At 36.5% G+C, this 26857-nt stretch overlaps 1 protein-coding gene across 3 annotated transcripts in view; it reads left to right on the top strand.

Moving 5' to 3' along the window:
• Nucleotides 1–26857, top strand: part of LOC130239311 (signal-induced proliferation-associated 1-like protein 2) — a 175312-nt gene that overhangs the window by 106638 nt on the left and 41817 nt on the right. Inside the window, exons 14-15 of one of the 3 annotated variants that reach the window (XM_056470415.1) lie at nucleotides 10429–10832; nucleotides 24191–24385. In XM_056470415.1, the coding sequence (XP_056326390.1) occupies nucleotides 10429–10832; nucleotides 24191–24385 (599 nt within the window). Of the gene's footprint in view, nucleotides 1–10425; nucleotides 10833–24190; nucleotides 24386–26857 lie in introns of all 3 variants that reach the window. The other 2 variants (XM_056470414.1, XM_056470416.1) reach the window with 2 other exon arrangements.

The raw sequence follows: 26857 nt of genomic DNA, 5'->3' as shown, positions 1-26857 counted from the left end.
ACTGATTCAAATAATCCTTTCAATGGAAGTCTACAGTAAACAGCACACTGATCCAAATGATCCATTCAGAGTCAGTCTCTAGTAAACAACTCACTGATTCAAATGATATGTTCAGAGTCACTAGTAAACAACTCACTGATTCAAAAGATCTGTTCAGAGTCACTAGTAAACAACTCACTGATTCAAATGATCTATTCAGAGTCCCTAGTAAACAACTCACTTATTCTAATATGTTCAGGGTCACCACTAAATTACTCACTGACTCAAATGATATGTTCAGAGTCACCACTAAACAACTCACTGATTCAAATGATATGTTCAGAGTCAACACTAAACAACTCACTGATTCAAATGATATGTTCAGAGTTACTAGTAAACAACTCACTGATTTAAATGATATGTTCAGAGTCACCACTAAATTACTCACTGATTCAAATGATATGTTCAGAGTCACCACTAAACAACTCACTGATTCAAATGATATGTTCAGAGTCACCACTAAACAACTCACTGATTCAAATGATATGTTCAGAGTCACTAGAAAACAACTCACTGATTCAAATGATCTGTTCAGAGTCACTAGTAAACAACTCACTGATTCAAATGATTAATTCAGAGTGAATCTTTAATAAACACCTCACTGATTCAATTGATCCTTCAGAGTGAGTCTCTAACCAATTCACTTAAGTTACAAACTGATCTGGCCAGGGTAGGTTTTATTCAAAAACGAAACATAATTTTAATGTAACATAACATAAATGAACCATAATCTATTTTCACACACATACTTTTTGTTATATTAACATTTGTCAACACATATTCATTCATTCATTTTCTTTTTGGCTTACTCCCTTCATTAATCTGGTGTCGCCACAGCAGAATGAACCGCCAACTTATCCAGCATATGTTTTATGCAGCGGATGCCCTTCCAGCTTCAACCCATCACTGGGAAACATCCATACACACTCATTCACTACGGACAATTTAGCCCTACCCAATTCACCTATAGCACATGTGTTTGGACTTGTGGGGTAAATCGGAGCACCCGGAGGAAACCCACGCTAGCACAAGGAGAACATACAAACTCCACACAGAAATGCCAACTGGCCCAGCTGAAGCAGTGACCTTCTTGCTCTCGCTGCGCCACTGCGTCGTCTCAACACATATTTTTTTGTTTAATTATTTTTGTCATATACTGTTTTCTAGGGTTTATGATATTTTTGTTATTGCCACTTATTGGCACCTTACGACCTTACATAAAATAATCATTCTGCTATTAGCGTTTATTTTTACCTAATTGTCCCAGCGATTCCCATATGGATCGTTCAGCGATTCATTTGTTCCCAAACCGTTCATTAGCACGAAGCTAATCTGCGCTGATTGGACCGATGACAGCCTTGCGATTGGTCGACACAGTGTTCAGCGCGAGACAGAGTGAAATTTTATCAACAATATTGAAGTAGTCAGAGTGCAAAGTGTATGTGTCAGTATACCTGCCAACACTTCTGTTTTTCCTGGAAGTCTGCTAATTTTAGACCCATCTCCAGCCACCAACCCACCCATTTTGTTATTCGTCCTGGAAAACTCCCATAATTTCAACTTTGCTACTGTGTTAGTGGGCGGGGCCGCAGGTTTTAATTTTGCTGAGTTTGTGCGCGCAACAATTGGGCGGGGCTTATATTTTGTATCGATGTCACGCCGAAACGGCTAAAGACTCGTTATCAAGATGATTCATTTGAAGCACTATAAGTCGACTTTTTTATAGATGAATCAATAGTTTTAAACACTGTACACTTACAGATATAAGCCTTATCTGGATATTTCACTTCACTTAGATCTGTGTTACACACTACATGGAGGGTCATTTTAAAAAACCTATAATAGGGGCTCTTTAAATGTGCAGTATGTAAGTTTGACACCCAGTGGTTGAACTAGGTATTGCACTCCTGGTTCAAAACGCACACAAGCTCAGGTTGCCAGATTGACGACACCAACAGGAGTGAGCCTGACTATCAAGTCTAAAGGCTGATTTAGGTTGTGTTCTATATATTTCTATATATCTATTAGAAAAGGCTTCTATTTCTTGCAGCTGATCAACAGAAAACAATGACAATGCTCACCTCAGGTACACCTCATGTGCTTTATTCAGTGTTAAATGCTAATAATGTAAGTCTGAATGCCATTTTACAAGACTTTTATTACAATACTACTGAAAACAGCAGCAGATAGTTCACCTCAGATCTGGAAAATAAAATAAACCATTTAAAATGGAAATTTAGAGCCGAGACTCAGTGCAAACCAACACATATCAGTGATTCAGCATGTGCATTAATAATGTTAAAGAGGTTTAATATGTATTAATTAGATTATAAACCTTACCATTTCGCTGGGGTGCAGTGAGTGCACTATTCTGTACTTCTGAATTGCTGTATTTAAATTTCTGTTGTGTTTTGTCTGGTACAAAAACTGCAAAACTCTTTACGTAATGTGTGGTTAGGACACGGGGTTACTATGTAACCTGCTCACCTAATGTTTACGCTCGTAATATTTATATATTTGCTAATTAATAAACACCTCATGTGGAACTCTGAATCTGCGTCTCACTTTGGAGTCTGCTACTGTCCACCGGAGGTCACATTTCGGTCAAGGGTGCATGCTTTGAGAGCCTTTCTGAATGAATGAATAAATGAAATATGCTGTTTTCCACTGTCTGGCAACCCGTGGGTGCTGAAAAATAAGGTGCTAAACTGACATTGGGTGGGTTAAAAGAACCAAAACAAAGTGCGCTGTTCCAGCACGTAACTCACATTTTCAAAACAGAATATCTGACTTCAGCATTGTTTTTCAGATGAACAAGAATGTTTCTGAAATATCTGCAAACATAATATTATGTTTTTATGTTATGCATAGAAGAGTCAAACACGTACAATACAGCACATGTACAGTGATATTTTATTAAAATATAGACCTTATTCACATTTACAGGTTTCTCAGCAGCAGAAAATATCATAGTTGGGTAAACTTAAATGCTCAAATATATTATTTTAAAATCCTATTTGCTGAAATAATAGAAAAAGAACTTGATAATGGTGTTAGCAAGACTTTCACAAAGAGGAAACATAGTTTGAGACTGATAATGGTAGCCAGAAGAGAGAACAACATCAGATTTACTGTCCTGCCCCTATAGACACTGCATTAGAAACACCTCACACAAGCGATAATTAGTTTTTTGTGATTTGATGCAAAGATGATATAATATATACAGTTGTCCCCCTTGAATTATTAGCCCCCTGTTTATTTTTCCCCCCAAATTCTGTTTAATGGAGAGCAGATTTCTTCAACACATTTCTGAACATAATAGTTTTAATAACTCATTTCTAATAACAGATTTATTTTATCTTTGTCATGACAGTAAATAATATTAGACTAGATATTCTTCAAGACACTTCTATACAGCTTAAAGACACATTTTGACCTTGAAATGGTTTTAAAAAAATTTAAAAAAACTGCTTTTATTCTAGCCGAAATAAAACAAGTAAGACTTTCTCCAGAAGAAAAAATATTATCAGACATACTGTGAACATTTCCTTACTCTGTTAAACATCATTTGGGAAATATTTAAAAAAGAAACAAAGTTCAAAGGGGGGCTAATAATTCTGACTTCAACTGTTCATAAATACATAAAAATATTCATATGTTTTTTCTTTTTAATCTAAATACTACAAATTAAAGGATTTAAGATGCTGATGACCGTTAAACGCATCATAACAGTCTTATGAAAAGGCTCCATCTGTAGTTTTCCCCAAGTGTCTGATTTGTGTGCTGCATCCACACACACACACAGGCGGAGCTGTCAGAGCGCGTGTGTGTCAGTGTGATGAATGAACAGAGATAAGGTCAGTCTGCCCTTGGTGGTGCCATTATCAGGGCCGTGCTGGAGTTCCTCCGCTTCACCTTCAGTGCTGGTTTTAGCCAGTATCTCACACTCGCTGCTCCAGTAATAGCTTCTGACCACCGGCGCTCAGTTCAGAGTAAATGACCACCGTTTAATGCTGAGCTTCAGGGGTCTCCAAACAACAGGCTCATGTGTGTGTAAATGCATGTATTAAAGAGTTATACTGTGACCCTGGAGCACAAAACCGGTCTCCTGAATTATTAGCCCCTTTGTATATTTTTTCCCCAACTTCTGTTTAATGGAGAGAAGATTTCTTCAACACATTTCTAAACATAATAGTTTTAATAACTCATCTCTAATTACTGATTTATTTTATCTTTGCCATGATGACAGTAAATAATATTTGACTAGATATTTTTCAAGATACTAGTATTCAGCTTAAAGTTACATTAAAGGCTTAACTAGGTTAATTAGGGTAAAGTTAGGGTAACAAGTCATTGTATAACAGTGGTTTGTTCTGTAGACCAGTGTTTCTCAACCCTGTTCCTGAAGGCACACCAACAGTCCACATTTTCAACCTCTCCCTAATCAAACACACCTGAATCAACTCATCAGAACATTAGAAGAGGCTCCAAAACCTGAAGTTAATAGGTCAGATAAGAGAAACACCGAAAATATGTACTGTTAGTGTTCCCCCAGGAACAGGGTTGGGAAACACTGCTGTAGACAATCCAAATATTGCTTAAGGGGGCTAATAATATTGACCTTAAGTCCTCTATTTTAAAGAACGAGCCTCCACCATTCAGCCTCTTTACTTTTACTCTTTACTTTTACTCTTTACTTTACTCCTTTACTTTGGTGGAGCAATGTACATAAGTACAGTGTACATATTTTATTTAATTTGTTAAGCTCAAAAATTTGTTTCAAAACTGTTTCTAAATTCAGTTCTAATCTCCAGCAAAGGAATTAATGAACAATACTAATGAAGTGTGGTCAAAAAACTGAGCTATATCCAAACACACGTCCTGTTCTTATGCCCCATATGGTGATGCAGACGTCTCCAAAATCCCACAGGTGGACAAATCTAAACTAGTTTTTATTAAAACAAATATAAATATGCATATAATAAATAATACTGCTAATAATAATAGCATTATGCAAATGTAGATTGTCATGAATAAACTGAAAAAGCTGACAATTTGCAGTACTTTGGAGACAGTCAGGGCTCAGGAAACCAAGACATTTTAAGGTCTGTCACACCAGTTATAAATATAGATAATATAAATTTATATTCCCACAGTACTCTGCGCTGGACTTTAGAGCAGCTTTTAGTTGGTTAATGGCGTGGTCTATTTCAGTTCCTCAGAATAGCAACGTCCCAGCAATACACCCTAACACACCTCCTTTATAGACCAGCACACCCATGAGTCCACAATTGGTGCAAAACAGGAAAATAAGGGTTGCGCTGATCTGAAAATAGCAAGATATCACACCAAACATGTCTTGCGCCTTATTGCGCTGGGTGTATGATAGGGCTCAAAGAGTCACTGGTGTAACTGAATAAAACTTAATGTGTGGAAAGAGTCTTTAAAGAGTTATTAAATTTACCTCCATAATTCTTGTATATACTGTGTTATCAATCTGTGATTAGTGTGTTATCCTCTTTCCAAAAGAATAATTGTTTACATTTTATTAAGAACATCACACATTTGCTCAATGATAAATACGTTATTACTTCGTTTCACACTAATGCTGTCATTACAAGTCATTTCTGTCAAATGAGGCGTCACCGACTGCGAGAAGTGTTCCCTTTCATCCTGATGATACAATCACTACATTCTTTAATCACATTATTTAACCATTTCTATTAAGGGAAACTGCAGGTAATGTCTTTATTCATTCCAGACCACGTTAAGTATGATATCCAATCACTTCAAGAGCACATTATACTGAAGCTCATGCTGTTTCAATAATTCTCAGCTTCAGTCTTATGGCATGTTCATTAACGCTAGTTCTTGCCTATAGAGAAAGGGAGAAGGCCGGTCGCTCACAATGAAGCCTTTTTGATCCTGTGTGTGTGTGTGTGTGTGTGTGTGTCTGTAATGAAGAGCTATAGAGCCTTTGAACAAATCTGAAAAAGCATGAAAGATTAAAGGAGCGTCTCATTATCCACATTAAGAGGAATGTGCGTTACAGCTGCATTAATGAGAGCGCCGGATCATTTCACGCGTGTCTATATAAAAAGGCAGCTTAATTTCAGGATCACAGTCTCTTAATTATGTTATTGTCTGTTTGCCTTTTAGCATCTACCATTGAAGACTGAATTATTAGCCCTCCCATATATTTTTTTCCCCAATTTCTGGAAAGAGAGATTTCTTCAGCACATTTCTAATCATAATAGTTTTAATAACTCATCTCTAATAACTGATTTATTTTATCTTTGTCATGATGACAGTAAATAATATTAGACTAGATATTCTTCAAGACACTTCTATACAGCTTAAAGGGACATTTAAAGGCTTAACTAGGGTAAAGGTAGGGTAATTAGGCAAGTTATTGTATTACAGTGGTTGTTCTGTAGAAAATCGAAAAAAACAGACCCCCCCCCCAGTTTTTTTACGATTTGTTTTCTGATTTTTGCTCTAAAAATTACTAATTTTGAGGTGGTAATTCACAGATATTTTCTGAAAATGTTGTGATAAAAAAAAATAGAAATATAGAAAATTATATATAGATATATGAAGGTTTCATATGCAAAAACCTCTAAATGCCATCTGAAGTTTTCTCCTAAAATGAGCATTTTTCTCAGCCTCCTATGTTTATGTTCAAGTATTTCACTTTAAAGGCAATGAAAAGAAGTTATTCGCGACTATAAACATAAAATTTCTGAGCCTACACACAAGAGTAGGACAAAAATGCTAATTTTACAAGAAAATATCAAGCGGCATTTAGAGGTTTTTGCATCTAAACTCTTCATATATATATTATTTATATAAGATATATAATATCTTAAAAGATGTAAAATATCTTTTAAGATGTAAATAATATCTTATTTACCGTATTAACATACAATGTTAGATGTGCAATCTTCATGACACAAATCATAAAAATAAAACTATTATATTTTGGTCTCTTGTCGAGATCTAAAACGGTAGAGCTTAAGCCATGGAAAGTTGTATAACTCTTATTTTTACCCACAATCTTACTTTCTCTTTCTCAGATTTCACTCCCCGGAGCATCTGACATCATGTACCTCCCTCAGGACATGCATTAGGGCTTCTCCTACCGTAATACACCTAAAACACAGATTTCCGTAAAACTCATGAATGTCGTTTTCTCTGGTCAACGGCAGGGAAAGAGTTATTCGAAGTCATTTATCGATTTGACGCACAACATAATACCAGCCATACATGTAAAGCAAATATAATATCCTTCAATCGCTGCTATGACGATTGCATCAGCCCTAACTTCAGACACGCCTTCCATTTAAGCTTTGACGCTGAAGCCCCGTGTGAATCGTGCGTTAGGTTTGTTAGGGCGCAGGTGAGAGGTCATGTGTGCACCGTCTAGAAGTTGCGAAAAACAGTTAATTGCAATCTGAAATGAATATAATTTGATTAAATGGTTTAGAATTGGGTGTTTTATTAAATTATGTAATTTTTTTGTGATTGTTTTGCGTTTAAATCAAGTATTTTGCAGGATCACGAAAAATTTTGTTGGTTTTGCGTTGGATTCAACGATTGCTAAATCGTGAAAAGCTAGGGGGTCTGAAAAACATATTGCTTAAGGAGGCTAATAATAAGACTTTCTCCAGAAGAAAAAATATTATAGGAAATACTATGAATAATTCCTTGCTCTGTTAAACATCATTTGGGAAATATTTGCAAAAGAAAAACAAATGAATAATTTTGCCTTTAACTGTATATCAATAACTGATGAATAATCCTGCTTGATCTCTCTCTGGTTGTCTGTAATGCTGCTGGGAGATGTACTCAGCGCCTTTACCATAGGCTTTCTGCTGTCTTGATTTATTACGGCTATTGTCTGCGCGCTAATTAATGAATACAGTTCATATTTGCATACATTAGCAGTCTCGGAATTATTCATTAGCTCACAGTAATTAGTTTTCTGCTGGTCTTTGCTGTGCGCAGTGGTACATTTAAATTGGCATGATATTAGTTCGGACTAAAGAAGGTGTCACATGACAGTCGATGCAGCCCGCTTTCCATCTGCTAATTACAATTATGGATCATAAATAAAATATGCCAGCATGCAGGAAATCTCAGACAATGGGAGAATATGTAATGGGTGCTGAAATGTGAGGTAGTTATTTGTGTAAAATTAATGTTTTTTATAATGTGGTTAAAGGGGATGAATAAGTAGACAGATGGAAAGAAAGAACGAAAAAAAATGTTTTATATATTACAAAATATATATTTGCATGTTTTCATACATATTTAATATATATTGTACATATCCACACATGTTAATTTACTTTATAAAAATATGTGTCTGTACATTTATTTCTGACTTTTTAAGTTTGATATTAGATTTTTTATATTTATTATTGTAACAATTGATATTTTATTTGTTATTATAATAGTATTTTGTTTATATGTGGATGGATGGATGGATGGATGGATGGATGGATTGGACAGACATATGGATAGGTAGACAAATAGATAGGTAGGCAGATGGATAGATCAATAGATGGATGGATAGACAGACGGATGGATAAGTAGACAGGTGGATAGATAAATTGATGGATGGATAGACAGACGGATGGATAGGTAGACAGGTGGATAGGTAGACAGATGGATAGATCAATAGATGGATGGATAGACAGATGGATGGATAGACAGACGGATGGATTGTTAGACAGGTGGATAGGTAAACAGATGGATAGATAAATTGATGGATGGATAGACAGATGGATGGATGGATGAATGGATGGATGGATGGTTAGACAGACGAATGGATAGGTAGACAGATGGATAGATCAAATAGATGGATGGATAGACAGATGGATGGATGGATAGATGGATGGACAGACGGATGGATAGGTAGACAGGTGGATAGGTAGACGGATGGATGGATGGAAGGATGGATGGATGGATAGACAGATGGATAGGTAGACAATTGGATGGATGGATAGACAGATAGATGGATGGATGGATAGAGAGATAGATAGATATATGGTTTGATTGGTGGATGGGTGGATGAATAGATGATGGATAGATAGACGGATGGATAAATAGACAGATGGAAGGAAAGAAAGAAAGAAAAATGTTTGTTTTATATATTACAAAATATATATTTGCATGTTTTCATACATATTTAATATTTTTTTACACATCCACACATATTAATTTACTTTATAAAAATATGTGTCTGTACATGTATTTCTGACTTTGTAAGTTTGATATTAGATTTTTTATATTTATTATTGTAACAATTGATATTTTATTGTTATTATATTAGTAATTTGTTTATATGTGGATGGATGGATGGATGGATGGACAGATGGATAGGTAGACAGATGGATAGATCAATAGATGGATGGATGGCTGGATGGATGAATGAATGGATGGACAGATGGATAGGTAGATAGGTAGACAGATGGATGGATGGATGGATAGACAGATGGATGGATAGACGGATATATGGATGGATGAATAGATAGAGAGATGGATAGATAGATTTTTTGATTGGATGGATGGATGGATGGATGGATGGATGGACAGACAGATGGATATATAGACATATGAATAGGTAGACAGATGGATGGATAGACGGATGGATGGATGGATGGATGGATGGATGGATGGATGGATGATAAATAGACGAAAAGATAGGTAGACAGGTTCTGTAGATAGGTAGACAGATGGATAGATAGACGGATAGGTAGACAGATAGATAGGTAGACAGATGGATAGATAGACAGATGGATGGATGGATGGATGGATGGATGGATGGATAAATGGATAGAGAGATGGGTAGATAGTTTGATGGATGGATATACGAATGGTTGGATGAATGAATGGATGGATAGACGATGGATAGATAGACGGACAGATGGATGGATGGATAGATAGACTGATGGATAGATGGATGAATGGATGGATAGACATATGGATAGGTAGATGGATGGATGGATGGATGGATGGATGAATAGACGATGGATAGATAGACGTATGGATAAGTAGACTGATGAAAAGAAAGAATATGCTTGCCCATACAATAATTGCACTGTGACTTGACAAAAACAATGAACAACTTTATTTCCATTAGCTAACATTAATAACCATCAATAAATACTGTAATAAATGTATTTTCTATAGTTTTTTCATGTTAGTTACTACATTAACTAGCATTACCTAATGCAACCTTATTGTAAAGTGTTATATGCTCATGTTTTCTAGCACAATGCTAGATGTTTGCTAAGGCTTTCTGGATGGATGCTAGGTTTTTGCATTAAAACGTGTCAAATTATTAATATTTCTTTATTGTGTTCTATTGTGTCTCTCCAGCAGGGCGGCGATAAGAACTCCAGCCACTCCAGCAGCAACACTTTGTCCAGCAACGCCTCCAGCAGTAACAGTGATGAGAAGCACTTCGGCTCCGGTGACCTGATGGATCCTGAGATGCTGGGTCTCACATACATCAAAGGAGCGTCCACAGACAGCGGGATTGACACCGCTCCCTGCAGCATGACTCCAGGGGGCGCCAGTGCTCCAGCATCCCGCGTCATGCTGCAGGGCCGGGGCGCATCTGATCCGGGGCACCCCTGGACGCCCGAGCTGACAGAAGAAGGGCCTACAGAAGAGGACCACAACAGGTTATACCTTCCCCAAAGCTACGCCGCGGCTCTGGCCACCGGACACAACCCTGCAGATGGCAGTATGGGAGACCTGAGCGAGATTTCCTCTCATTCTAGGTGAGTTCTAGGTCTGTTTGAACACATTTTAATCTGTTTTTAAAGGGCTCCTATTTTATTACAAGATGTGAGATAAGTCTTTGCTGTCTCTAAAATGTGTCTGTAACGTTTATTTATAAATAGATTATTTATTATATCTTTCAGAATATGTCCATTTTGTACCCATAGCAATGTGTACCTGTTTTTGTAGCCTGTACCTTTAATGCAAATAAGCAGGTTATTCCCACCATTGCTAGTGTTAGATAAACAGCAGTCAGTGACAGAGGCAGACACTTATGAAGCAGATTCAGTTTTTGCGTCAAATATAGCAAGTAAGTTTATTTGATATATTTGTGGTGGAGGCACACAAATGCAATTACAAAGTTCGCAGTACACACACACACACGGTTTTTGCACGTCTACTTGAAGTGTCCTTGTATAGCCTCTATGTCTTTTCTTTATCACAAGCATACTTCATTTTAAAAATGTTTTAAATTTGTAAAACTCATTCTTGAGGTGCAGCTGATCACAGAGAGTTGAACAGATCTTTTAATCCCAGTTTCTTTGCAAATCCTGTTCTAAACATGGACATGTTTATATATGCTACTATGGAGACAAGTAAACACTGTTTGTGCCGCTCAATCATTTCCACAATAATGTCCAGCTGCAGACCCACACATGTTTTAGGACACACAGTCCAGCACACACGATCTAAGCAGGGACAAACCACATATGGTTACGAGTACGACGGATGTTAACGTTATTAACGTTTTCTCTGACCTTGTCATCAATGTATTTATATACAGTTGAAGTCAGAATTATTAGCCCCCCTGAATTATTAGACCCCGTTTATATTTATTTTTTGTTCTGTTTAACGGAGAGATTTTCTCAACACATTTCTAAACATAATAGTTTTAATAACTGATTTATTTTATCTTTGCCATGATGACAGTAAATAATATTTGACTAGATATTCTTCAAGACACTTCTATACAGCTTAAAGTGACATTTAAAGGCTTAACTAGGTTAATTAGGTTAACTAGGCAGGTTAGGGTAATTATTCAAGTTATTGTATAATGATGGTTTGTTCTGTAGACTATCGAAAAAAATAGCTTTAAGGGGCTAATAATTGACCTTAAAATGGTGTTTAAAAAATGAAGAACTGCTTTTATTCTAGCTGAAATAAAACAAAAAGACTTTCTCCAGAAGAAAAAATATTGTAGGAAATACTGTGAAAACTTCTTTGCTCTGTTAAACATCAATGATTCAAAGGAGGGCTAATAATTCTGACTTCAACTGTGTGTATATATATATATATATATATATATTTAACTAACAGTTGCTACAGTTTAGTGAAACATAAGGTAGTTTATCAGTTTAAAACTATATTGATTTTATATTATTGTAATTAATTTTAATGTGGCACATTATTGTTTGTTTTTCAGATTTTACTACAAAACTATTTTAAATATGACAACAGTAAGGTCCTGAATTAGTTTATTACACTTAATCCTACAATTAGACTGTCTATTATTTTTATTTACATAATTTGAGTACCAAAACTGCACAGATGTTAAAATGATTGTTTAGATATAATTATAAAATAATGACTGAAATAGGAAACCCTAAACCAGGGATATTCAATTGGCGGCCCGCAGGCCGAACCCGGCCCCCGAGGCAATTTTTTCCTGGCCCTTCAAATAGTGTGACCAAGACATCAAAAATAAATTGAGTTCAGTCGAAAAATGGCCGCTATAGTGATGAAGTGACGTGTGTCTGTTCAATACAGCACGAGCTGCAGTTGAAGACTGCGCAGAGAGTAAGTCACCTGACATTAAGCGAGTGCCGCGAGCAGCCGAAAACATTTGGATATGTTTGTAAAAAAGTCCTTTTGTGAAATGCACTGATATCGTTAATAAGGATGCAATGATTAGCCGATTTCACTATCAACCACGCTTTAATTCATCATAGTTAATTAACCGTAAAGGCTTCTCAACGCCACGTTTCTGTTGCACGGAACAAAACTGCTGCAAATAAAGTTATGCCAGCCATGCGCTAGTTTAAATTTCCGAGCTTATACTGAGGATAATACGCACACACATTGGATTAACTATAGCAGCAGGCTGTTCACATATTACGTCTTTTCCGCACGCAAATTCATTATTTCCAATGGAGTCGCGCATATAGGGAGCAGTGCATGCAGGGTTCGCAAGCGGATCAACGCACTTGGATTAATTACACAGTAGAAATGATCTCACGTCGTAGCTGTGAGAGTTGAGCGTGGCTTTCAGTGCAATGTAAACAAAAGATACGTTAGACGAATTATAACAAATTATCAAAATGATTATATTTGTATGAACGCAAGTAATAACAACAGTTCATTTAAATTCTTGCTAATATATAGCTTAAATTAACATTAGACAAATACGATTTTTATTTATTCCTATTTTTATTTATTTATTCATTGTTCTATCATTTATTTTCATTGTAAAATTATCACTCATGTTTAAATCAAAAACTTTTTCATTTATTTTTAAGTCCAAAGAGAGAAATGGACTACTGTTTGCTTTTTTAATTAATATTTTGTGCTGTATTTTTGGTTATTGTGCAGCAATAAACTATTAGTCTAAACTAGTTTCTAAACTAGTAGTGTTTTAAACTTAATAAATGCATTATAATGGTGATAACTGTGGAACCATGATTATTCTTTAGACTATAATCGTACAACCAAAATCTATAATCGTCTCATCCCTAATTGTTACGCAGTTTAAAGCATCACATATGAATGTGTCTGAATGTAGAAGAAGCCTACTTAAGCAATACACTGATTTAGTGCTCTGAAATACAACATTTGAATATGCTTGTGAATAAAGCCACATTGTACAATGCAGTGACGTTATGTAGTTTCAAAATGCAACATATTAACGTTTTAATGTAGAAAAAGCCAACATGGGTGTCTTAAGGAGCAAAAATACAGCATATAGCCTCTTTTATGCTGTTGTGTCATCACTCGATTTGCAAGTCTTATCTCTCCGGCCCCTCATTTGGGATACTTTTCATGAACTGGCCCCCATTACAAACTAATTGAATAGCCCTGCCCTAAACTGTTTACAGCCTAATGAATGGCAATCGTAGCACGGACGGTCTCGATTGCCATATTTGTGAAAAACAGTTGGTGGCGATTAAAGCTCTTAAGGAGTTATTAAACGAGAAAAAATAGAAGACTGAGCCTTAACCATATATGATCATTAACCATATGTGGTTCGCCCCTGCCTAGATCGTGTGTAGTGGATTGTGTGTCCCAAAACATGTGTGGGTTTACGGGTCTGCAGCTGGATATATCTCATCAGTTCGGTGGGTGGGAAAAACCACACTCCACTGGGATTTGGATCCTATTTTGACATTAAGAAACTTAAAAAAGCAGACTTATTGTTATTTCTTGTTTATTTAAAGCACTTGAGTTACCATGGAGCCTTTACACAAGTCTGTTATGACGTGTTTAGCGGTCATCAGCATCGTAATCCTTGAAAGTTTTTAGATATAACATTTAGATTTTTATTTAAACATGAACATTGATATGTATTTATGTATATATTATATCATCTTCGCATCAAATTACAAGTGAATTACCGCGTGTGCGTGTTTTTAATGCAGTGTCTATGGGGGGGGCAGGACAGTAAATCTGATGTTGTTCTCTCTTCTGGCTGCCGTTGACAGTCTCACACTATTTTATCCTTTTTTTCTGAAAGTCTTGATCACACCATCATAGATTTTTTCTTGTATTATTTGAGCAAATTAGATTGTAAAAATATATATTTGTTGTACCTGTTCACTGCACTCTTGAGTGTAAAAAAGTGCTGATGCTTAGGAGGTCAGATTTGTAGCGTGAGGCTCGAATCGATTAGATGTTTCCTGATTTGTTATGTTCAGAAAATGTTTTTGCCAACATTATTGATTAGCCTGCTGGCTGGATTTCTGAAAATGCTAACTGCAGAAAATTTGCTCGTGTGTTGTCAGATATACAGTCCTCAGCATATATGAGTTCACCCCTTCACAAATGTCTCCTCTAAATGTATATTTTCTATAGGATGCTTTATAATATTATATTCATGCATATACATTAGATCTGGATCTCAAACTGGATTCCTGGCTCCAACCCGAATCAAACACAGCTGATGCAACTAATCAAGGTGTTCAAGACTCTTTTGAACACTCCATTGTTTGGATCAGCTGTGTTTTTAATAGGATTGGAGCAAAACCGTGCAAAGCTGCGGCCCTTTAGGAATCCAGTTTGAGATCTATGAATTAGATCAGTCAGTACTGAAGCCGAAACTGGAGCTAATCTTACAAAATAACTTGCAATAATAGTCCAAAAATTAGAAACCCAAATTTAAATAATAGGGAAAATATTAAATAAAATTAAGAAAAATATGAAATATGAAATTTTGTAGTTTGTTTTTTGCGTAGTTTAGCATGTATTTCAACATATTATCTTCCTATTTCAAAAGATATTCGGTGACTGAATTATTCATTCATTCATTAATTTTCCTTCAGCTTAGTGTCTGATTTATCAGAGGTCACCACAGCAGAATGAACCGTCAACTTATCCAGCATATGTTTTATATCCAGCCACAACCCAGTACTGGTAAACACCCATACACTCTCACAATCACACACACTCATACACTACGGCCAATTTAGTTCATCCAATTCACCTATAGCGCATGTGTTTGGACTGTGGGGGAAACCAGAGCACCCAGAGGAAACCCACACCAACACGTGGAGAACATGCAAACTCAACATGGAAATGACAACCGACCCAGCTGGGACTCGAACCAGTGACCTTATTGCTGAGAGGTGATGGTGTTAACCACTGAGCCACTGTGCTTTCCCGACTGAATTATTATTTTAATAAATATATGGGTGTTGCTAGATCGGATATGTTTGCGGCCAGAAGTTAATGAGAATTATTTCTGTTATTTATTAAATTTCACATTTATTGTATTTTATTAAAGTCTACTCCCACCCCAACCCTAAACCCAACCATCACAGTAACGTAAAAACAGTAGCTGTACCGAGTATTATTTTATGCTATCTATTAAATTACCCAATAAATTGTATTTTTTAACACCTACCCCCACCCCAACCCTAAACCCAACCGTCACAGTACTGTAAAATATTAATTATTGTCATAAAAAAATGCTGCTTTATTAATGTACTTATCGCACTTCCGGCCGGCCGCATATCGGATCTAGACTTTACCTAAATATATCCGTTTAATAAAGCTGTTTTGTTCAAATGCACCAACTTAAATGAGCTATATTCACTGAGAAATGGACACAAATATTCATTTTCAAAATGGGGCTTACTCAATTATGCTGAGGACTGAATCTGATTTAGATCAGCTATAAACATGGGATGAACCTGATACACAGCTTTTTGGTATTGAAGGAATAATTCATACAAGAATGAAAGTTACCCCATTATTTACTCACCCTCAAGTCATCATTGATATACATGCCTCTTTTCTGTCAGATCAACACAGTTGGAGCAGTTTTAAATTGCATCTTTTATGTTGTACAATAGTGTTGTATTGTGACTTTTATTTTAAAGCTTCCAAAAGTGCATAAATTAATCATCAAACTGACCCATACACTGCCAGGGGGTTAACAAATATCCAAAAAAACAGATACATGGGTTTTTGTAACTTTTTTTTTAAAGGGCACCTGTTATGCCCCTTTTTACAAGATGTAAAATAAGTCTCCGATCTCCCTAGAGTGTGTGTAGTGAAGTTTAATACCTAACAAATAACGTTTTATAACTCTTTAAACTGACCACTTTAGGCTTTGATCATAATTGTGGCGTTTTGGTGACTGTCACTTTAAATGTAAATGAGATTTTTTCAAAAGAGGGCGGAGCTACAAATGCCTGCATGTCAGCATAGTGGCAGATAAAAAAAAAGAAGACTAACGTCCTATGCTAATGAGGGAGAGATTGTCACTAGTGGGCGGGGCTTTCCCCCTCTGATGACACGTACAAAGGCAGAATGTCAATCAAAGTGATTCTCCAGGCTTTTTTCTCAAGTGTGATTTATAAAAAATAAAATATAATAAATATATAATAAAAAATAAATATATATTTACCATTATAAGCTGCTTATTTTATCACACTGTTGCCACACAACTGTGTTTTAAACCCCTTATAAAAGTGATTTTTGCATAATAGGTCCTCTTTAAATTATACACTCCAATCACTGACGGCCAAATGCACCTTATGCCTGACTAACGTATACAATGTTTAATGCATGACATATTCGTAGAAATTCCAGGAATCACTTAACCACAGTTTTTTTAAGTTTACAAAAGTAGACGATGACGAACAAAACAAACTAATTTGCTTGGAATTACTGTTTAATGTTGTACAATATATTACTCTTAAAATGCTCCGAACATGTGTCTACAAGTCATGCGTAGGCCCACACGGGATCCGCAGATTTTCCGCAGAATTCCTCAGATTTTTAGCCCATCGTTAATTCTGGTTATTTACTTGAGTAAATGTGTGTGAATCTATATTTATTCAGTTTTTTTAATCAATTACAGTAATATTTTTGACTAATGAAAATGTTCATCTGATTTATGTACAATGCAGTTTGTACTGTTATAATGTATGTCTTTTAGTAGATATAAAGAAGATATATTGTATGAGAGATTTGCTTTGTTTACCAAGTAAAATTAATCTAATTGGATTTGTATTTTAAACATTAAATAAAAGTTAAAAGATTTTATTTTTTATTTCACATATTAAGATTTTAGTTATGATACTCTTAAAATAATTCCGCACAAATCCGTAGATTTTTAACAAAATTCTCAGCAGAAATAGCAAAAAACGTCCGCAGATTCCGTCTGGCCCTAGACATGCGTCACTCATCGTATACGTAATTATACAACAGTTCTGTCTGGTTTTCAAATCTGATTAGCTGATAGCTGTGCGATATTCTGCAATTTCAAAACTCCTACAGCCTTTTCACCCTTGTGTATTACTCCGCCCACATAGAGTGACAGCAGATCAATAAACTCACTACAGTTTGACAAATATTGCAGCTGCTGGACAACATATTGTACTTTTGATGCTTTTTTCAGGTGTACTTGTTTAGACCAGTGGTTCTCAAACTGGGGGTCGCGACCCCTGCGGGGGTCGCAGAATAATTTCAAGGGGTCGCGAGAGTGATTTAAAAATTGTGTAATTTTCAGTGATTATAATAAATATTTTTCAGTCTACAAGTGAAAGCTAATATTTTCAGATTTTTAAAAAAGATATTACTGATTCGTAAAGTATTTAGGACACATTCAAGCAGAATGCATCTTTGTACTTGAAACGCAGCCTTTAGGAACAGTTTAAAACTTGTCATGCCAACTTGCATGTAAACAAAGCCTTCAACGCTTGTCCCGCCTTCGCGCTCTTCTTATTGGCCCACTGCTTTAAGAACTGAACACGAATGATTGGTTAAAATCCGCTGTCAATCACTCAGTCAACGCCTCCTGTCTTCAGATGACAGGAGCTACAACCGCGAAAATGTAAAGCGCTCCAGATGAGAATGAAAATAACACTGACAGATTTAGTTTTAGAAACACCTAAAGCTACAAATAATAGCACATCTGATTACTGACCATGTGCTGAATGTTAATCCACCATCTACATTTTTCGAAGAGTGGATAAAAGACTTTCATTGGCTTCAAGTCCGCTATGATAATAACTAAAGCATTCACTGTAAAGTCTGTGAGATGGAATTTTCAGGTAACTGTTTGCCACATCTACACATTTTAAGCAGGAGAGGTTCTGTTTAATCCTTTATTTAATCGACAGATAATGTTAAAGTTATATGTAAAATTTAACACCACGTAGACCATCGCAAAAGGGCTTGCACTTGACTAAGATTAAACTAATATTGCAGCTCATGAAAAGAGCGGAATTGCTATTAAAATGCAGTATGCAAATAATAAGGTATATGTCAAAAGCATCTGTGCAATCTCAGACACCACCCGTGAGAACACAGCACAGTTATCATTAACAGATTCATTAATGAATTCATGTCAAGCAGTGCGTGCAGGGCCGGTGAGCGGTCCGTCCGTGATATCTTTTGGTCACTCAATTGTTATAAAATGTATTTTCTTGTGATAACGGGATTTCATTGAGACATATTTGTTTAAATGTTTAAAGTTAGGAGCACCAGTACTACCAAGCGAAATGTTAATTTCGAGCCCTGTAATGTATAGTAAATAGTTAAAATATTGTGAACAGCTTTAAAAAAGCTATTTTTATTGTTTGTATATTCTTTGGCAGTGGGGGGTCGCGGGTTATTGACGATCTTACAATGGGGGTCGCTGGTTTAAACGTTTGAGAACCACTGGTTTAGATTACAACTATGCAGTTTATTTATAAGAATAGTGCCTAATTTTAATATTTATAATTTCGGAGATTCAGCACATTTGCGGCCATCATACTGAGAAGAGCAAAGACAGTTGATGTTCTGCCACAAGATGGCAACAGAGACCGCATAATAAGTTCTTAGAGGAGAAAAACTCAGCATAATTTAAAACTTCAGCTGATCAAATCATTATAAAACAGGTAAGTGTCTTTCTAAGTCGATCTCTCTCTTTTGTATGTTGTAGTGCTGTATTAATACCACAGTAATCTGTTAGTGTTTGCTTTGCTTTTGCTTTTTCTGACTCTTAATTATTTAATTACTGTGATCTCCTGATTGCAACAGAGAAATACTGGGAAATCTCTGTAGACTGATGGCATTGCATGCCGTTCAGCCTCATAATCTTAAAATGTAAGCATAGGATTACTTTTTTGTCATGATATTAGACATTACGCTAAAGAATCATTCAAACACTAGCTCTAGCTCGTCAAAAAGGATTTTTAGACTCTCTGTGTTTGATTTTCTTTTTTATATACACAATTAAGCCATTAAACTGTTGTATAAACACAATATCACACTCTAGCAGTACAATATGGCTGTATATCATCACTGGTGGGAAAATAAGGCACTCGGTCAGCGGCCTCTACCCAACGCACACCTCCCACCAGGCCCGATATACAGCCACATCGCACTGCTACTCGTGTGATATTACTCATGTATCCGGAAGTCAGTGATAGAATTTTCAAATTAGGATTATTGTACATTGTGTTTTACAGTGTAGGTCTGCATCATAAGACATGCATTAACCCTCTGTCTGTGTATGGGTTCATTTGATGAAATATTTACTTGTTTTTGAAGCTTCAAAATAAAAGTCACAATGCGACACTATTATACAGCATAGATGAAATGTAAAGCTACTCCAACTGTGTGTGTCCGACAAAAAAAAGTCATATAAACTGAGGACGGCTTGAGGGTGAGTAAATTACGGGGTAATTTAAATTTTTTGGTGAACTATTTCTTTAAGAAAGGTACATTGTCTGAAGTTATTATTTGCAATATCCAGGATGGTTGTGGGCAGCGTGCAATTGTGATAACTTGGCATAATAAGACGTTTTTAGGGGGGAAATTGCTTGTAACTTAAATGTAGGCTATTTTCTGCACATACAGTGAAACTGCTTTGTTTTGCACTGCAGAGCAATTGAGGAAAATTATAATCCAGGTTGTCAAATGACCTACCCTTACAGTGTGTTCAGAGTGTTCTTGTCATTTTCTGAGCAAATGCATGGATAAGTGAGGATTTAGAAGTACAGCATTTTATTTTTAGAAGATGTGAAAACCATAACCTGTTATGTAAAAGGCATAAAATGGTAAGAAGTGTCAAAGAGAAAGAGCAGAGAGAATGGCAGCTGTCATGTTGTTGTAGAAAGGTCAGGCTCCTGCTTTTGGCTGTTGTCAGTTCTGATGTGTGTGTGTGTTGTTGAGCACATGTTTGCTTGTCCTGTGAATGCTTGTCCAAAGATGCCCGAACAGAGAGTTGTCAGTGCAGAATTCACCCACTGTATCTGGAACGGGAGCCCAAGGGGTCATTTCTAGAATTAAAGCACAGTGAATGACTATTGATCTAATTACTGTAGAATAAGGGTGGACAAACTCTGGCCTGGAGGTCTGCTGTCCTGAAGAGCTTTAAGTGGCCTCAATACACCTGATTTCCCATCGCATTTCATGTAGAATGAAGAATCTTTAACATCCACTGATACTCTCAAAAGGTTCTTTAGGTTACTCAAAAAAGTTTTTCCCTAAAATATATTTTTGTAATTCCTTTAGGTCAGATTACTTTCTCACCAACTGAAACCAGAGATTTTCTTTGTAAGGGGGAGATGAAAATGTTAAATTGCTTACTATTGGAATACCCTAATGGCATGCGCTCAAAAAAATGACGTTTGCTGTTTGTTCAAACTACTTATTTAATATGAGCTGAAACAACACAATTCTTTTTTTGTGGGGGTGGGGGCAACCTAATTGTTTTATTTTCAAACCACTTAAATGTGTAAAATCTTAAGTTAACTTAAAGGTGCTGTATGTAAGTGTTTGACTCTTCAATGCATAAAAATACCATAATATGTTAGCATTTCAGAAACATGCTAAGTGAACATTCTTGTTTATCTGAAAAGCAATGTTGAACCAGATATTCTGCTTTGAAAATGTGTTTTCTGTGCTGAAATGCTGTCTTTGTTTTGGTCGTTTAACCCCGCCCAATGCTAGTTTAGCCAATTATATTTCAGCACCCCGGGTTGCCTTGGTGGAAAACCACGTATTTCATTCATTCAGACAGAAAGGCTTCCAAAGTATGTGTCCGTGACCGAAATATAACCTCTGGTGGACAGTAGCAGACTCCAAAATGAGACGCAGATTCAGAGTGCCAAATAATATTTGGTTTACAAGCGTAAACATTAGGTGAGCAGGTTATATTGTAACCCCATGTCCGAACAACACACTACTTAATGTAATTTGCAGTATCAGCAATTTGGCTGTTTGCACCAGACGAAACTCTACAGAAATGTAAATACAGCCATTCAGAAGCACAGAATAGTGCACTCACTGCACTCCAGCAAAATGATAAGGTTTATAATCTAATTAATACATATTAAACCTCTTTAACATTATTAAATTTAGATGCTAAATTACTGATATGCGTTGGTTTGCACTGAGTCACAGTTCTAAAGTTCAATCTCAAACGGTTTATTTTATTTTCCAGATCTGAGGTGAACTATCTGCTGCTGCTTTCAGTAGTATGACAATAAATGTCATGTAAAATGGCATTCAGACTCGCATTATTAGCATTTAACACTGAATAAAGCACATGAGGTGTGCCTGAGGTGAGCATTGTCAGTTTTCTGTTGTACAGCTGAAAGAAATAGAAGCCTTTTCTAATGTATCAATTTCAGGTGTTGGTTAGGACAAAAACTCCTTCTAATATGGAGAATATTCCTTCTACCGCATGCCGTTGCTTTTACAGTCAGGCACACGGTCTACAGTCAGGCTCACTCCTGTTGGGCTCAACACCCGCCAACCCTCCAAATGCGGGTAGATTTCAGCTCTGGCGGGTTTGATAGTCACCTCCACTAGCCACTTTGGCTGTTTGAAAACTATTTTTAAATTGTTGTTTTCTTAAAAGCAGAGTTAGACAATAAGGATTACCAAATATGCATGCAAATGCGATCTTAGAATCGAGAAGCAACATGACTGACAAAACTAATATTGTTCGTGAGCAAAAGAAAGCAAGTGAATACTGAATGAGAGGATGATCACTTGCGCTAACAGCTGATGTGATGCGCGTGGCTGTTTAAAAAGAGTGTGCGCTCCCGTTTCCTTGCGTGAAGCAACTGTGCCTAGAAATGCAACTGGTGGGATCGGTTCTCCTTCAAATACACTAGACAAAAATTTATGCTCATGCATCCGCAGTCTTGCAGCTTTCAAGAGCTTCAGATTTGTGTTTTTGTAAGCAGCACCGGTTGCTTTCGCTTTGACCATTCTTTGAACAGATTATTAATGGGACTATCGTTAACCGTGTAGGTGTGATCATCCTTTAATTTTCACACACGGTATGTTTTTCACCTGCTTTCTTTTGCTTAGTTATTTTGGTTAATATGGTTTAATTAGCATTTTTACAATAACATAGCTTTAATGGGAATAACTCCCCATTTATGTGTAGTTAACTGGTGATCTGGAACTTTAACTGGTGATCTGGACAGAACTTTAAAACATGGAGCAAATCGCTCCCTTTTTTCAATATCTAAACATTTTGTTTAATCCCGCGCCTTTTCGCAGTGCCGTACGACAGAATTTCGCACACACAAAGCCCAGTGTGACCGTACATTGAGAAATAATTATTTATTTATGTTTGGAGAGATAGATTTGGTAAATCCTTCATTTTGAGCTCTGAAAAGTCATGTGAAATAAAAACTAATTGTAATACGACACTATGAAACCATGACCCATTTGCTCATGCTCATTGAGCAAGCTCATACACGACACATGCAAAAAGTGAAATGAATAAGGAGGCATGTGGACATAACACAACATCTAAATTAAGTCATTTAAGCTTGTCAAAGTCAAATTTATGCATATAAAATATATTTTCCCAACAATAAAATTGTGGCTAGTGAAAATGCCAAGTGCTAGTAATGTTGAACAACTACTAGCCACAGTGGCTGGTGATCAAAAAAGTTAATGTCAAGCCCTGTGTATGAAGGATAAAATCCTGCCATGTGAAAAAACGCGCCGATCTTAGTTTGGTTTGAACACGAGCAGAGGTGAGGGGCTGTAGCAGTGAAAAGTGAAAGTACCCGCCCCCATTACGTCAGTAGCGGACCTGGTTGAAACCCAGTCAGGAAGATTAATACAGGGAGTGGACCAAAGCGCATCAAATGATCACTAATTAGAAGGGGGAAAAAGAGAAATAAATTAAATATATATTTTTTTATAGACGCACATCTGATGCTTGTATTTGCACCATTGCTCCATGCCCACAACTTCACACATTGGGTTAAATTAAGCTTTCCAGTCTCTGTGTTCAGTCTTTTACTTCCACTGTATCTGTTCAGCATAGAGAACAGAACCAACCCTGTGATATTCCAAGATGGCGGCCCCCTATGTCTAAAAGATATAGTAAAACATGCTGTTTCCTTAAATAATAGTTACATTAATTGAGTTTTTTTAATATATTATTAATGTATTAATGTCTTATATATATTATTAGTGGAACCCAATGTACAAAATAATGTAAACTTGACTGAGTGCTTCATTTCCCCTAAACATGTCAAGTGGTTCCCCCATCCCCCCCACCCCAAAAAAACTCAAAACATTTAACTATTTAACTGAAATCAAACAGTACGGTAAATAATCTCATATTGTTCTGATGGTTGAGACTCACTTTTACCCCATGTGCGCTGGCCAGTGGCTCCCACCACTCCAGCAGCCCGTTACCCCACAGCTCTCAGCTCACTTCCCGTCCTGAATGCCCCGAAGCCCAGAGCGCCCCCTTCAGTAGCCAGGAGCCCGGGCCCAGCATTGACCTGCACACACGCAGCCAACATCAGAGGACCGATGACAAACCCATCCCGGACGAGCCCCCATATCAGTCAGAGTATGGGTGAGTGTGTGTGGAATAAGATGCCTCAGCTTGTGTGATTGGTTGATTTGGGAGTCTTACTATTTACTCCACCCTCAAGGGGTTCCAAACCTTTATGAAATGTTGTCTTCTGTTGAATACAAAAGAAGATATTTTGAAGAATGCTGAAAACTTGTAACCATTGATTCCCATTGTATTTGTTTATCCTACTATTGAATTTACAGGTTTCCAGCTTTCTTCAGAATATCTTTTGTGTATATCTTCAACAGAGAAAAGAAACTCATAAACTCACATGGGGTGAGTAAATATTGAGATTTTTGGTTGAAATGTCCCCTTAAAACACTTCGTATTAGAGTTATTTGTTGTTTAATTTAATTAACTATTGGCCATTGCTACATACTCCGAGACCTCAGACTCTCAAGAGCGAGTAAAGCACTCAGATGTAAGTTCTGTTTTAAAAGAGTCGTATTGTAATGTCCTAATGCGAACAATTAGGTTGTGCCTGAGATTTGAATAAATTTAATCTCGCCCTCCAAGCCTGTGACTCATTAAGCGTCTGGTTTAAAAGGCCAGGAGAGACCAATCTATTCCAAGACTGAATTAGCCACCGGCGAAGGTCTCTCACTTCTTTTTATCCAATTAATCTCTCCTGCGGCACAATCGTAGAGCAATTCCAGTTTTCAAGGACGAGAAAAAACAGAGTGCAGTGGGTTAGAGATCAAAGTGAATCTTTCCTCTATTGATCTGAGCATCGTGAAGGCCTGCTATGAACCTTGGGTTGATTAACAGGGCTTGATGGAGGTGAGCAATTCCAGCATTATGGATGTGTTATTTGCAGTAAAAACAAAACAAACTATATGTTAACATTCATTCATTCATTCATTTTCTTTTCGGCTTAGTCCCTTTATTTAGTCGCCACAGCGGAATGAACCGCCAATTTATCCAGCACATGTTTTACGCAGCGAATGCCCTTCCAGCTGCAAGCCATCTCTGGGAAACATCCACACACACTCATTCACACTTAAGCACTATGTACAATTTAGCCTACCCAATTCACCTGTACCGCATGTCTTTGGACTGTGGGGGAAACCGGAGCACCCAGAGGAAACCCACGCGAACGCAGGGAGAACATGCAAACTCCACACAGAAACGCCAACTGACCCAGCCGATGCTCGAACCAGTGACCTTCTTGCTGTGAGGTGACAGCACTGCCTACTACACCACTGCGTTGCCTATCTTAACATTATAATGTTAATATTTTCCAAAACAACTAACCAGCGGAAATAAACATCTGTTATGGATGTGACCAAAAAGTGGATGAGTTTATGGTCTACAACATACTTTGAAGAAATTCATTGAAATAAACTGCACTACTCATAAGAAATAATGCTTAAATAATGATTATAATAATGCTTATAATTGTTGTTTTCTGCTATAACCGCTTATAACCCCTTCTTTCACTATAATTGATTTTTTTTTACTATAACCGCTTATAATGTTTTTTTCACCACAACTTCCTTATAATCCCTTTTTTCGCTATCACCGCATATAATCGTTTTTTTCCCTGCTATAACTACTTTAATCATTTTTTTCGCTATAACTGCTTATAACCCCTTATTTTCACTATAACCACTAATATTTGCTTTTTTCTCGCTATAACACCTTAAAACTGATTTTTTTTCTGCTATAACTGCTTATAATCGCTTTTTTCCTGCTATGACTGCTTATAACTCCTTTTTTCTGCTATAACTGTTTATAATCCCCCCCCCTTTTTACCCCTTTTTTTCTCTATAAACAATTCTAATCACTTTTCCCCTGCTATAACTGCTTTTAACACCTTTTTTCCCCACTATAACCGCTTATAACCCCTTTATTCACACATATAATTCCCTTTTTCCCCGCTATAACCATTTATACCCCCTTTTTCCACTAACCACTTATAATCGCTTTTTTCCTGCTATAACCACTTATAACCCCTTTTTTCCCCACTATAACCATTATAATCACTTTTTTCCCCGCTATAACTGCTTATTACCCCTTTTTTTCTCTATAAATAATTATAATCACTTTTTTACACAATAACCGCTTATAACTCCTTTTTTGCCATAAACTGCTTGAAATCATTTTTTTTTCCACTATAACCGTTTATAACCCCTTTTTTCACTATAACTGCTTATAATTGCTTTTTACCCTATAACTGCTTACAACCACTTTTAATCGCTTTTTTCCTGCTATGACTACTTATTACCCCTTTTTTTCTCTATAAACAATTCTAATCACTTTTCCCCCTGCTTATAACGGCTTATAAAACATTTTCCCACTATAACTGCTTATAACCCCTTTATTCACACAAATAATTCCCTTTTTCCCCGCTATAACCATTTATACCCCCTGTTTTTCCACTAACCACTTATAATCGCTTTTTTTCCTGCTATAACCACTTATTACCCCTTTTTTTCTTTATAAATAATTATAATCACTTTTTTACACAAT

This window comes from Danio aesculapii, chromosome 13 (assembly GCF_903798145.1).
Source record: "Danio aesculapii chromosome 13, fDanAes4.1, whole genome shotgun sequence".
NCBI lineage: Eukaryota > Metazoa > Chordata > Actinopteri > Cypriniformes > Danionidae > Danio > Danio aesculapii.
The sequence above is the reverse complement of the archived record's forward strand: the minus strand, read 5'-3'. Positions and strand labels throughout refer to the sequence as shown.